This window comes from Myripristis murdjan, chromosome 21 (assembly GCF_902150065.1).
Source record: "Myripristis murdjan chromosome 21, fMyrMur1.1, whole genome shotgun sequence".
NCBI lineage: Eukaryota > Metazoa > Chordata > Actinopteri > Holocentriformes > Holocentridae > Myripristis > Myripristis murdjan.
Genome location: NC_044000.1, coordinates 27,274,871 through 27,290,009, shown reverse-complemented (window position 1 = coordinate 27,290,009; position 15,139 = coordinate 27,274,871). Strand labels below are relative to the sequence as shown.

Here is a 15,139-nt window from a genome sequence, read left to right as displayed (position 1 = left end):
TACTTTTTCTTCGGCAGAAACCTTAACTTTGCTATTTGAAATCCTTATGTTTATTACCTCAAAAAGTTTCTTTCATCTACACTTGTGGTGTCAGAAAGAAGTCACTCAATCTATTTCCATTTTTTGTTAATTTGTTGTATTCCCTACATCTTGATGCCTTTTCAAGAGTTACACAGAAACGACAAAGAAAGAGATTTTGACTGAGAAGGTCCAACAGGCCCCCTCCTTTGTAACAGACTGGAAGAGACTCAGTGGACTGTACACACAGAAAAATAAAGATGCCAGCTGGACCAGAAAATGAAGTCGCTTTCAGACAGGAGGAACTTTTTCACAGATGAGAGAAATCACAAGCAGCACTTAAGTATTTGCCTTTTATTAATTAAGATCAAGAGAAGTGAAGATTCAAAGCCGGTAGTCAGAAACGTGTCGTTACATATCCATGTATGATGTTAAAAATGACCTCAGAGCGTCATCAGAATTACAGCACCACGACTTTTATCCACACAGGATACAGACTTACAAAGAAAAAAATGTAAAAAGTTTTTTTTTTTTTTTTTTTTACTCCAGTGTTTAATGAGATTAAAAACGTGAGCCCTTAAATACAGCAGATACATTTCAACTTTTTATCTCTTTCTATCTCTGCCATTATGGATTAAAGGAAAAATGAGAAAAAATGTCTGAAAAGAAAAAATGTTTGTCATTCAACAACAAGAGTCATTCATGACTCTTGTTGTTGTTGTTGTTGTTGTTGTTGGTCTCCCCCTGGGCTGTTCATATGAGAGTAGACAGAATGAAGGCACATGATGATGATGCGTTGTTGATTAGTGGGGAAAACTGTTCATTTGCGTTTTCAGCTTCACATTAAAAACTTGTCCTGTCATATAATAGTTATAATAATAATAATAATAATAATAATAATAATAACAATAATGATATAGCTCAGTAAGCTTGTATTTGCTGTACTGCAGACAGGTGGTGGTGTAGGGAGCAGGCATGTACATGCTGTGTGTGTGTCGGTGCTCTGGTTGGTGGCTGTAGACGGTCCGGACGGTGTGCACGCTCCAGGTCAAAGTCCAGGGCCCCCTTTTTTTGTCCCAGTCCATCCCTGCTGCCCTTTCTGTTGTGTCCTTTGGGAACTAGAGGTGGGGCTTCCCGACCCGAGCCCGTTGGGACCTATCAGGACTTGTCGGGACCCACCGGGACCCAGTGGGACCGAGTGGTTCAGTCATATGTTTAGAAATTATATTTGGATTACACTAACCGTTGGCATACGTCACCTCAGTGTTCCTGCAAATCAAAACAGAAACAGCCTTGACAGTTATTGGTTCTCGGGGAGCTCCCCTGTGGGTAGCTACAACAGTTTGGTCTGAAACCTTTAAAGACCCATTTCTTTAAACGGTTCAAAAGTGCCTCAAAGAGCCCTAAAAAGACAGTTCTTTGAGGAACCAAGAGAAGAGAAACCAGGACTCCCTGGAAGAAGAGACATTGTGTCTCAATGGGACCTTCCTGGTAAAATAAAGGATAAATAAATAAGTAAAAAGCTGCACTGAAGTTGAGGTTGACTGTCTTTGCTTAACAGAAAAATAAATGTGCTGACCAGAACTAAGAATACTGTAGTTCTTCATAGAACTTTATTGAACGACAAAAAAGTCTTTAGATGGTTCCTCAAAGAGTCCCGGGTCGTCACAGACCCGTTGGAAAAGTTCTTTGATGCAGTTAAACAACTTGAAACCTTTTTGAAAGACGTTCTTGGTGGAGCCAGTTGGTTCAGTGGAGAACCTCTTCTGCTGAGAAAAGGTTTAAAGTCAAGTGTGTCTTTAGCAGCTGATCGTTCCTCATGGACCTGCAAAGAACTGTTTACGACAGTTTACCTGTGTGTATGTATGTGTGTGTGTGTGTGTGTGTGTGTGCGTGTGTGTGTGTGTGTGTGTGTGCGTGAGATAGTCCACAGTACACATATAACAACTCAGACACAACGCAAGTATCAGGGACCTAATATCATCATGACATCATCCTCCAAATCATGATTATCATGTCAAAATCATGATTCGATGGCGACGATGGAATATATCATCTGTGTTTGTGCTGACGTTCAACAATATTTTGGAAAAAAAAAAAAAAAACCTTCCGTTATAATAATAATCCGCAGAGTTCAGGTGGAACAACAGTGTCATCGCTCATCTGCATAGAGGAGCTATTCTGAGCCAAGTGAAAGGCATTATGGGGCATTTTCTGCGTCTGTAGTTGCCCAAAACAAGACATTTGTGTGAAATCCTCGACATGTTATCTGACCAACTGTGGAAGGAAAGTCAGATAAGACCAAAAAAAAAAAAAATAACCCTGTACAGTGAGGCAGAAGTACTTTGAAAGGAGGAAATGAGAATATGTTGAAGAGCGCTGCGTGCACTGTATTAGGTTTCTCACTCGGTGGAAATATTATTTTTCCTTGACACACAGCGAGCCGCGTCAGGCCACTCTCTCCCCTCTGCTGGACTCTGCTGCTGCAGTTTGGGGTTTTAAAGAGTTAATTTTTCTGCTGAAAGCCAGTTTAGTCTGACTGATGACATTAATGTAATTAATGTATTAAATCTTAATTAATTAATGTAATTAAATATTAAATATATAGTCTTAAATTCTTGATACCATCCATAAACCATTTCAAAGTAAAATTTAAAACAATAGACAACACACAATAAGAGTCTGACCAAATAATTCAATATATCAAATGAACAGTATTTTAAATGTTTGTTTGTTTTTTAATGAAATTACATAATATTGAGAACACATAAAAATACACTCAAAACACTTATGTAACTAAATATGTAACTTAGTACAATTATGTTATCTTGTTACTTAATTATCCTGCAAAGCTGTACTGTCATCATAATATTCTGCAACATCTCAGTTTCTGGAGGGGAAACTCGCCGGTGCCTCAGCTCCGTTTCAGAGAATTCAGCCGCTGCCATTCAGCGTTATGACTCAGTCGCCTCTCAAAATGACATGATGGGTGTGTGAGCGTGGCGTGTTGCCGCTGTAAGCACAAAGTAGTCAACTATAACACCAAATAATTACCGTTTTTTAAAAAAAATAATAATAATTTCAAGAATATGTCTAAAGTGTGTGAATATTCTGTATCTCTCAAGAATAAAAAAAACATTTACCGTAAAACATTACAATGTGGCCATGTATCCATAATGCAGTTTACACATGTTTACAGCACAGTGCACACACTGAACACACAAACATGCACACAGACACACACACAGACTGTCTTGTGTGTGTTGCTGGCTGCACGTTCAACATGTTGGATGAGATGAAAACATGAGCGGCGTGCATGTCACACATGCGCACGTCACACGTGTGCACACCTTAGGGGGAGTGATTAAATAAGCTTTTACTTCTTCCTACTCCTTTTCGAGCATGTTAATGATGATAGATGCATCTTATTTTATTTTTTTTTCTTTATTTTACTTTATTGTTGGACCTTTTTTTTCTTATTTACCTTTATTTAGTATTGATCATTATTATTATTATTATTATTATTTTTTTTTTTTATTTACTGCTGTTTATGTTCGAAATAAAGATCTCAGTCAATCAAACCTTAGCTTCCCCAAACTCCCAGGTCCTGCTCACATCTGTCATACTTTTTTGTCCTGAGAGAACGGGATGATTTTCTTGAGACCTCAAAACAGAATAAAATAATAATCATAAAAATAGTGAAATAAAATAAAATAAAATAAAATGAAATTTTCCTGAGATAATGGGATGGTAGGAAACAGTAATTCGGCCTCTATCAAATAATCTCCAGACACGTCATTCTGACTGACTGACCTACTGACTGACTGACCTACTGACTGACTGACTGATGTTCTGCAGCACTGGGAGTTGGGGGGATACACAAATTTTTCCCAGCAGCCTGTTGGTGCAGTAATGATACTTATTACGGTTCTGTTCCTTTGAGGTCTAGGCCTTCGCTCAGTCCGCAGGCAAATCAGATTAGTTTGTCAAATCAGATCTTTAAGACAGACTGCCTGTTATTAGCGAGTGATCAGATCAAATCTGTGTGTCCACCAGCTGATCTGCACAGGTTGCCATGGTAACGACATCTAGGCCAGTAACCAGGTACGCTGATGACGCTTATCTTTGCGGCCGCTTTGCCGCTCCTCCCTCACTGCAGATGTGACGTCGTCATCGTGTCGCGCCGCGAGAGACGCCGAAGACGGTGTGAGATCTGATCTTACACCATCACACTCACAATTCAAACCACCTCCTTCCGACCTCTCACGTGGTTTTGGCTGTGCAGACTTTCTGAAATCAGTCTGGATGTGGCAAAACATGGATTTGGGCTGGAAGTCTGAGCGAGGCCTGACAGAGCCGTGGTCCTGCTGCTGGACCGGCCCACTGGAGAGACTCTGACAGATTAAACCGAACAGAACCGTAGTTCACTTTAATAATAACACTTGTGTTTACTAAGGACGGTACCAACGGGGCCATCCAAACCCTAACCCAAACCCTAACCCTAACCCCCTCCTGAAGATGGATTCAGTTCCTGAGGGCACCATTTACTTGGCATTGTTGGGGATCCTTGGTTTGCAATCAGCCCAGATAATTATGGGATGGATTCAAATTCAGTCATTATGATTATGTCAAATTTCAACCATACCTAGATTATATGTCTTAAAAATAGTAACAACAGGCAGTTTTTTTTCTGTTTTTAGGTGGCAAGAGGGAAAATTACTCATCTTAAACATTTGCTGTGTGATGGTTTCAGGATGAGGAGAACAGTTGAAGAATAATTTGACACAAAATAGGATGACAGACAGATTTGACAGATTTTTAGGCTTTCTATTTCCTCAGACAGCTTGAAAAATATTGAGTCTAGCTGCCATGACTGGGAATGCTCTGTCATGCCAGGATGCTGCAGCTGAGCAGCTCGACAGGTCAGCTGTCTGTCTGTCAGTCAGCAGCGCGTGTCTCCACATCTTCTCTGGATTTAGTGACAACCTTCATGGATGACTTTCCCTCTAGCGCCACCAGCAGGCTGAGCTGGGCGTCTGTAAGAAACAGCGTGCCTGTTTCAGAGATAAGGGAGTGCAGCCTCATACCAGCAACACGAAACGCTGCTGGGGACGGTGCAGAACTGACCTACTACAGCCCCCTAGTGGTGACAACTACACATTGCAGGGGACAGGCTGAAACACTGGCCTGGCTCTTCTGGTTTTTACAAGATCTCAATTATGTCATAAGCTCAGGAAAGAGTTAGTTTGTTACTTGTGATAATGGCATAAACAATGAAAAGAATTCTTTAACATGGAAAAAAAAAGCAGTAAATGTCGGGACTGAAGTCAAACTGCTGCTCGTGTTGCTGGAGAGCGGTAAGTTTGACAGGCGTGGTTAGACTCTGCAGGGCCTCTTGAACTCTCCAGGTTTGGTGTTGACGTACTCAATGTCATCCTCCTCGCTCATCTTCCACTTCCTCTGAGGAACACAACACACACAAAAGCCTTCACCTTCTCTGTATTAAAAAAAATGTTTTAGCTGTCACATATTTTCATTTTGACCAAAGTGCAATCATTTGTACATTCAAGGGAAAGGAGCATCTGCACACTCGAGCCTATGAATATATTTAATTTTATTTTATGAAACAAGCTTTTGGTCAAGGAGCTTCTTGCAGCCCAAGCGTAGAACACCTGGGTCAAAAAGTCCCTGACCCAGAGCTTACTTCATAAAATATTTGCATAAATGTGAGTGTGAAGACGCTCATTTCTGCTAATTAATTAATTAATTCGCTCCAGTCCCTCAGCCGAGCCCTAACGTTTCCTCCCTGCTATAAAAACACGACCTCACTAAAATAAATTTGAGAGTGAGTAAAAGCACTCACTCACACAGACACTGACAATGTCCCTGCTCAACACACACATACATGTATGTATGTCATACATACATGTATGTCATACATACATGTACACACTCACACACACAAACACACAGTGCACTATCCAGCTGGCCCACTGTGCAGTCTGTGCATCAACATGTTATATAAAGCCTGCACTGCCTGGTAATAACCTCTTATTTCAAATTTTGATTTAATATTTAGTAAATAGAGTAGTTCACCATATTTTTTTTAGTGTTTCACCATTATTGCCTCTTTATTTAAATTAATTTTATGTGTGTGCGTGTGTGTGTGTGTGTGTGTGTGTGTGCGTGCATGTGTGTGTGTGTGAACCCCTGTTACAGTATCAGCATGAGGCAGCAGAGCCATCTACCATAGATTTCTAGGTCTTAATCCCAAAACCTGCTGAACATCTCAGTGTCTGCAGACAGACCTCTCACTCTGTCAGTCCGTCTGCAGACAGACCTCTCACTCTGTCAGTCCACCTGTCAGTCCGCCTGCAGACAGACCTCTCACTCTCTCAGTCCGCCTGTCAGTCCGCCTGCAGACAGACCTCACACTCGGGTAGTCTGTCTGCAGACAGACCTCTCACTCTCTCAGTCCGCCTGTCAGTCCGCCTGCAGACAGACCTCACACTCGGGTAGTCTGTCTGCAGACAGACCTCTCACTCGGTCAGTCCTCTCACTCATCAGTCAGTCTCACCCATGTCCAGAGGCAGATGCAGGTGATTGACAGGCTGTAGGCCAACAGGACGCTGCATCCCGCCCACAGCGCCAGCTCCAGGACAGACGACTCCGCTGGAGAACTCTGATTGGCTGGGAGGACACTCTGATTGACCACTGGCACATCCTGCTTTTCTATGAACCAATCACACAACAGAATTCAGATTTTTTAGAGAGGCAAGACAGCATATGATATGATATTATTATTATTATTATTATTATTATTATTATTCAACAATAATGCTGCATTCCCTGCACTTCATTCAGCCTAAAAATCCAGCCACTTCCATTCATTTCACCACGATATGACCGATGTGTGTGCGCGCGTGTGTGTGTGTGTGTGTGTATGTGTGTGTGTGTGTGTGTGTGTGTGTGTCACCTGCCATCCACACGGCCGTGGTGATGCAGTCGTCTCGGTGAGGGGGGGGGTACCTGGTCTCCCTCTTGCAGCTGTACAGCCCACTGCTGTTGGTCTGGACGAGGAACAGAGCCGGGCTGCTCTCCTTGAGGAAGAGAATGCCTGCAGAGTCCGACTCACTGTCCTGCACACACACACACACACACACACACACACACAGGAACATACACACTTACTACTGAAAATATTGATGATTATTATTATGAGATTATTAAGTGCTAAACCTTTAGATCCTATGTTTGTGTGGTTTTTTTTTTCAGACAGGCAGACAGACGGACAGACAGACAGACAGACAGACGGACAGACAGACGGACAGACAGACAGACGGACGGATGGACAGACGGACAGACAGACAGACGGACGGATGGACAGACGGACGGACAGACAGACAGATGGACAGATGGACGGACGGACGGACAGACAGACAGACAGATGGACGGACGGACGGACAGACAGACAGATGGATGCCTCTTCTGCTTCTGAAACAGAACTGTCTGCACACCAGGACACACTCCCTCAACATGTCTTCACTTTGGAAGTTTGGAAAATTATCAATGCATTTTTACACAAACACACACACACCTTTGCGGGGTCCGCTTCGTAGATGTAGCTGAAGTTGAGGAGGAGGAAGAACTTCATCTCTGTGCCGGCCACGATGGGCGGACAGGAGATGTTCACACGCCCGACACCAGACACCGTCATCATGAACTCGACTGGCACACACACACACACACACACACACACACACACACACAGACGTATTAAAGACAGTGGAAGTGGAGGAGCTGAAAAGGACTTTCAGAAGGCTTGCTGCCCACATGTGAATCTGCAGAAAGTGATTTCTGAACACTAGAGGGCGTTAGAGCTCAGCTTCTGTGGACAAACAGAGTCAGTCCTGCTTCCTGCTCGTCAAAAACCCAAAGTGAGGGTGAAAAAACGTGTCTTTCGGGATGGACGTGAGCTCTACATTTGACTTTCAAGGCTCCTGTTGGATTATTCTGGATTATTTGTGAAAATGTGGCACAAGGGGGCGCTGCTTTGAATGAACGCCTGCAGCCTTAGAGGCACTCGCACCACGCATCTGACATTTGGATACTTAGAAGAATGATATAATGATAATGATAATCATTTTGTCGCAGACGTTATCATTATATGATTATTATATTTGTTACAGTTTTTTTCTGAATGTTTAAACCCCGACAGTGATCCTTTAAGCTTCATTACCACTTGGAGCCGCTGCTTTATTACACTCTGTTTGCATTTTAATAACAAAACCAAATGCTGCTCCCCACAGCGCTGCACTACTTCTCCCACTGCCTTCCCACATTTACACACGAGAAAACACTTTACATAAATAAAGGGTTGGACGGAGAGGAAGACGAGGAGGAGGAGGTGAAGAAGTGAGATGAAGTCTAATGGCCAGATGGAAAAAGAAGGTAAGATTTTGTTTTTTTCATCTGAGATTTTGTTGTTGTTTGAGGAGAGTCACAGTTGGACATTCTGGAGAGAAAAAAAAAACAATTTATGCCCTCATTTGTACTGATAGTGTGTTATGTTAGGAATACGCATTCATACATTACACATTTGGATACCTGTGTGTATGTGTGTGTGTTCACTACATGTATTACAAAACTTTATTGCAACCTGCTGCCTTGCAGACAGAAACAGCAAAAGCCACAAGTGTTTTTCATTTCTGCCATCAGTGCTCAGTTTGTGCTTCTTGTTGCTCATTGAGTTTGAGGAGTTTTGCAGGAACTGTTTGCTTTTCCATTAGATGCATTTTGTTTTGCTGGTTTGCTGTGAGGTTTTGTGGTTCTGTGAGCAGAGGTTTGCAAAAAACACCCTCTAGTTTCAAAGTTAGTGCCTAAGCAATCAGACTAACTCCTTCTCCTAGCAGTATTTTTCCTTGCAGAGCTCCCGAGGCTCTTTGAGACGAGCTGATAGAACAGAATATTAACAGCTAAATAAAATGCTGACTTACTGCGATTGAGAATAACGTGAAAAATAAATCCAACAAAACTAATTAATCAGTGTTACCTTGATTAATGTGCCTTTGAATGGCATTTTAATAATTTTGTGTAAACGCCAATAAATTGAATAAAAACTTGGAGTGTGTCTGATTTTCAGGAGCTGCTGTTGGGGGGCACCGGTGTTCGGGTCTCCTCACAAACCGCTGAGTTGCTTTTAGCCGTCAGCTTGGGTCAGAGCAGAAACACCAGAAGCGACTGAGCAAAGCCCCACCACAGATACGAGAGAGGTGAAAAAACAGGGGCACATCAGCTGTTTGGAGAAAGTTCAGCGTGACTGAACGGCAAAGAAAAAAACCACAGAGCTGGTTAGGGGGAACAAAGTGACGTGACAGCACTGACAGCTAAGCTTGCTATCAGATTGTAACCAGAGATCTGGAAAATGTTGACCTCAATTTAAAAGAAATCTCACATCACTTCACCATCACTGATGTGGTGCTGAAATAGATTGGAGTTCTGTTTTTACTTCAATTTTTCTTTTCTTTTTTTTTTTTTGGTAATTTGCTCGTCACTGTTTCTCCCTGTATTGTTTTTTGAAGAAACCCTGGGTCGGTTTCAATGGGTCATTACACCAGACATGAAAACGAACAGCAGGGATTATTTTAACATGTTTTACTGTCACCATGTAACTCTGCTGGGTCAGCTTGTTATCCTGCCAGCAGGGGCGAGTGGTCATAATAAGCTATAAATGCAGCGCATGCCCAAGCCCTTCAATTAAAATCTTTAAAATGTTGGTCTCCTAGTGTGTCCTTTTATAATATACCTTATTTCTATCATTTTAGTTGCAAACCGCTGCCTATATACACGTATCTATCTCAATTTGCTAGCGAAATGCTGGAAAGTTGACAGCTTGACGCACACATGCGCTCTGTGATACCGAGTATTTACAGTAGTTTTGTAGCCGGTGTTTCTGTACGTGGGCGTTTTGAATGGAAAATAAGCTGTCTGCCAATCAGCTTTTCAGAAGACGCATGCGCAACACGAGCAGCTACGTAGCAGCTCGCTTGAAATGTTCAGCGGCAACAGCAAGTCATTCACTTGACAGCTAGCTACCGTTAACGTCGTTAGCTGGCTAGCTAGTACGGGAACGTGGGAACGGGAGGGGGGTATCATCCCGCTGCCACTCATGCGCGGGGTGTGCGGTCTGGAATGTCTCACGGACCGAAGGAAAGCAAATGACACAAGCTGCACTGTGCACAGGTCAGGACCTGACCTGACAGTGAGCGTCTCGTGGGGCGGGCGCAGCTGACCATTCAGCCAATCATGCTCGATGTTCTGAGACAAACCAGAGCCCGTCTACGACGAGCCTTGCCACTCTCCATTAACCCCCGTTGTATCAAACTTGGTTGCAGTTCCACCGTAATTCCACTGGGGGTGATCGCGGGCGAGTGCAGAATGAATGGGGCTCTATGGAGCTAAACGGCTAAATTTGTCTCTTACTCCTGTTTATGGTTGAAAAATCGCAAATACTGTTGTAGTTTCTGAAAGTCCAGTATGGATTATAGGTTAAAAGTGAAATTAGCGAGAATTTATATCCTTTCAGTTTCCTACAGTTTGGGCTGTTGTTGGCCATAACACGCTAGCATTTGCTAATGAATGCTGATTGGTCAGTGACGGACTTGCGCCTGTTTACGACAAGGGATCCCACTTGATGGCACCCGAAGACCAAGAGAAACGGGAAACACCACTCTTAAGGAGGACTTTTCCATCAAAGTTGATATTTGTGTGTACAGAGAATGTCTAATATAGCACAGACGGGCTCTCTCGAGTGTCTCTGTCTGCTCTGTGGAGACGGGCTCTGGAAATCGCCGTAAAGCAGCACCTCTCAATGTGTGACGTCATCACACTTTTTGAACGGCTTTTTAGAACAGATAGGTGAACTTAAAAAATCCAATATTCAGCTGAGTGTATTTTTTTAGCCCCAACTTTTGAAAACAGTATTCAAATTACTGGAAAAAAATTTATTTCCAGAGAAAAGTGGATTTTTAGGGGTGTAGCCCCATAGACTCCCATTCATTCTGCACTCGCCCGCGAGCGCCCTCACATGGCCAGAGAGACCCGGAAGTTAGACGAGAGTGGCACTTCTCCTCATATTAGAGATTCTCTGGACAAACGCATAGACGTCACTCGTATCTCACGCTCAGCAAAGCACGACTGGCTAGAACGATGTCACATGGGGATAGATGCCTTCAGGGTTAAAAAAAAAAAAAAACTCTCCGGCAGACAGTTGCGGTAGGCAATAATTTGAAATGGTCAAATTATCGTACATTTGGCCTTTTTGGGGATTATTGATCGTACATCGTACAGAGGGCCAAATTATCGTACAAATACGATAATTATCGTACACCTGGCAACCCTGCATTGTTGTGTGTTTGCATCACTCGGTGGCACGTCCGAATAGCTCCGATCTCATGGTAAATTCCAACATTTTGTTGGTAACACTGTGAGCATGTTCATGTGTCATTTGTTTGACTCTGTAACTGGTTATTACTGCATCATCCGTCCGTTCTAATAATTTCCACTTTCATTTACACTGTAAATTCCAACATTGTTGTTGGTAACATTGTGGCAAAATGCGCACGCGTCTATCAAAATTGTCGAGTTGATATAGTATAGTTATATATTATGCGTTTTTATTAATAAATAAATGCCCAAAAATTTTCGAGCTCGGGCCCTCGCGGGCACTTCCATGAAATTGGGACCACAGCATGACTATACAAAAACATCACCGCTCGGCACTGCCTGCTAGAAACAAAACCTTCTGTAAAGAGTTTAGACTGTGACGCCTGATGTTGCAGATTCTTCATTTTGTTTGTGTAACGACTGACCGGTCGGTTGTCAGGGTCAGTTTGTTTGTTTGTTTGTTAATGTCAATGGATTGGGTTAGTTTGCTGATTAGATGGATGGTTCATTTGACATTCAGCTGATTACTGAGCTAGCTCATTTGCTTGAATCTGTAGATGATCATTACGTTCAAAATGCTGCAGGCTTGTTGGGTCTGGAGTTCATATGGTAACCGTTCAACTGACGGTGTGAATCCATCTCTCACACCGTCAGGGAACCTAACGACTGCCGGTGATCCTAATGATGTCAGTGTCCCTAATAACATCATTGACCCTAACGACTGTCGGTGACCCTAATGACTGCCGGTGGCGCCAACTACTGTCAATGACTAACGACAGTCAGTGACCCTAACAACCGCTGTTCATTTCTGAAGACTGTAATTTAACTTAACACTTAGACAACTGTCTTAATTTATAACAACTATCATTGTGTTTTAGCTATGAAGCAGTCAAAATCAGATTCTTTGTCCTGGTAAAGCAACGAGATCAGGTCTATGCGGCTGTAATATTTCAGATTACATTTTTTTTTTTCATTAAATGCATTTGCAGCTCTTTTTCTACATTACTTCTTGAGAATTATTAATATAATTCATATTTTAGTTGCATTTTCATACATTTCTCAACATTTCTTATCGCTTTGCATTTTTTAATATTTTCTTGAAAATGTCTGAATTGTCGGTTTACATTCACATAAATACCATTTGCTCTTTTGGTATTTGTCTGTAATGGTCCTATAACATTTTGCAGTTGTGGCAGCCCAGTTTCCTTCATTAAAGTTTCATGTGATCTTCACTCTGAATGTACAAACAAAAAAACAAATAAAGTCAAATTAAAGATTCAACATGATGCCATTACACTGCTCTAACAGAAGTTGTCCTAGATTCTTTTTTTTCTTTTTTTTTTTTTTTTAAATGACGGGATCGAAAGAGGCTGAAATGTTAAATGTTAATGAGTTGTTGTACAAACTTGTTACTGAGGGATTTCAGAGTGAAATGACAGTCAAACAGAGGAGGGAAGGCAGAGAATTAGCCCGCTATTGCCTTCTTTTCTCTGTTCTGTCTCTTTACCCATAATCCCACCCACAGCCAGGAAGCTGAGTCCCTGCCACATCCTCCCCCCAGCGCAGCAGCACACACACACATGGCCGACATGTGGGGGTTAGTTTTTTTCAAAAAGTCCCGTTCAGACACTGTCATGTGACCCACCATCCGTCTGATTTCAACCTTTTACCCATCTAATCTCTCTTCTTCATCTTATATATTAAACACACACACACACACATCTAAGGGAAAGGTGTGATAATTCAGCACGATGCGTGACAGACTAACGCAGTGTAATGTCGCACAGCTTTACTGTATAGAACTTGTATATAATTCTTGTATTTAATTTCTTAACTTGTTAACTTTTACTTAAATTCTTTATTTTTTGTGATTTGCTGTGTTGTTTCACCAAAGCCAATTCCTGAGTGCATTTGGAGAATAAAATTATTCTCGTTCTGGTTAAACTGACATAGAAAAATTGAGCTGAAATGAAGTGAGTGTTGTGAATCAGGGTTTGAGTGCAGGACAATTTGTGAACTTTCTTCAGCTTGGATATCCAGGCAGGATGGTTTTCTCTGTGTATTGAATATAAATGTAGTGTTGATATTCCCTCCAGAGCTGTGGGCCGACGCACGAGGCAGGATGAGCATCGTGATGCGTTTGCTGACCAACCAAATACCAAGTCTGTTAATCGAGTATGCCGATGATAAAATGTTATATTTCACCATCAGATCCACAGGCTTTTCCCTGCAGACGTGCTGCTGTCAGGATGAGCGTCAACGGCCGTGGTCGTCTCTTCTTCTAGGAACGGAAACTCAGAATCTGCTCTGTCTTTCCAGCCGAGTCAAAAAGGAAAAGGACTAATACCCACTTTAAAAAACACTTCAAACAAAAAAAACAGCTGTTCAGTCACAGCAGCTGGAGGAATATGTTTTACATTTTCATCACATCATTCTGTTATGGGTGTTATAAAGCAATCCTTGTTTTAAATGCTGTTTTACAGAACCTGGATCAAGCTGCTATAAGGAGCTGCTCACCCTGAAAACAAGTCATGAATCTGGTTTGAGTGGAGAGTTTTAGTTTAGTTTTAGGCCTTTCCTCTCTCACAAGAACAAAATTCTGAAGATGAGCTCTTGAACAGATTTTGGCCTGAAAATAGTCACATTGAAAGATTTAAAGGGAAATAAAGAGCATCTATATGGTACAACTTCAGGCAGAAACTCTCAGTGTCTGTACTGGCCTTCTGAACGCAGTATCAGTGCGTCCCTGTGGTTGATTCTAACGATCTGAAGTGAAGTATTCATGTGAAGTATTCAAGGCATTTGAGCCAAATGCCTTGAATACTTCACATGGAGTCCAGACACAACTGCAGCAAACACACACGGACAAACAGTGACCTCGTGTCTGAAAAGCAAAATTCAGGCAAATGATGGGAATTGAACCTGAACACACTGATAATGCAGAACACATCTTGTCCATTTAAAGTGACAAGGGTTTTCATTTCAAGTTGTTTTCTTCCCGCTGTCTCTGTTCTGGAGTGCAGATCTCAGAGGTCTTACTGAGACGATGTGACTGGAATTGAAAAATATCAAAGTAAAAGCCTGACATTTAGCAAGAATTTATCTCTTTCTGAAAACACCTTTTTTTTCTTCTTTTTTCCCCCCTTTCATCCCTCAGAAGCCAAAGCGGCTGCACCTCTGCAAAATATGCGGAATATGAAACTTGTTGCAGTAAGACTGAAAGTTGTGATATTAATGAACGTCTGCACTTTGTGTTAACCACAAAAAAAAAAAAAAATCTCCAGGTCCTACCTGGACATTTGAGGCGATCCACCTTTTCTTCGCCCAGACAGAGCATCACCAGCCACAGGATCCCTGCTCTCCTCCAGCCGGCCATCCTCTTCCCTGATCAGCCACTTATTGATTACGGCCAGTGATTATTCGTTAGTGGACAAAAAAAGGGAAATGTCCCAGTCCTGCTCTGCTGGCCTGGCCTCGTCGTCCTCACCGTCCTCTCTGAACCACCTGAACGCAGTGGAAAGGAGATGTTGGCAACCGCTACTGCCGGGCTAGTGGCTGAAATCAACAAGCTTCATCGTGATTGGATGAAAAAATGAATAGAATTAAAGAAATAAAGAAGCAGCTAAAGAGAAAAGTCTGACGGTTTGAAAGAGAGACAGATCTGATCTGCCAGCAG

General features: G+C 42.2%; 1 protein-coding gene across 1 annotated transcript; it reads right to left on the bottom strand.

The window, feature by feature from the left end:
* Positions 1 to 5,242: 5,242 nt before the first annotated feature.
* LOC115379401 (uncharacterized) lies at positions 5,243 to 15,139 on the bottom strand. Its single transcript, XM_030080045.1, has 5 exons — positions 14,755 to 15,139; positions 7,616 to 7,746; positions 6,995 to 7,157; positions 6,596 to 6,750; positions 5,243 to 5,478 (listed from the first exon to the last, which is right to left on the bottom strand). The coding sequence occupies exons 1-5, from the start codon at positions 14,837 to 14,839 to the stop codon at positions 5,395 to 5,397; spliced, it is 618 nt and encodes a 205-aa protein (XP_029935905.1). The 5' UTR covers positions 14,840 to 15,139; the 3' UTR covers positions 5,243 to 5,394.

Bases quoted from the DNA above. Each gene is read 5' to 3' on its own strand.
- LOC115379401 (XM_030080045.1), bottom strand. From the start codon at position 14,839: ATGGCCGGCTGGAGGAGAGCAGGGATCCTGTGGCTGGTGATGCTCTGT. The intron at 7,158-7,615 runs GTGTGTGTGTGT...GTGTGTGTGCAG, and splicing joins ACGAAGCGGACCCCGCAAAG to GACAGTGAGTCGGACTCTGC. The intron at 6,751-6,994 runs GTGACACACACA...ATTGGTTCATAG, and splicing joins CACGGCCGTGTGGATGGCAG to AAAAGCAGGATGTGCCAGTG.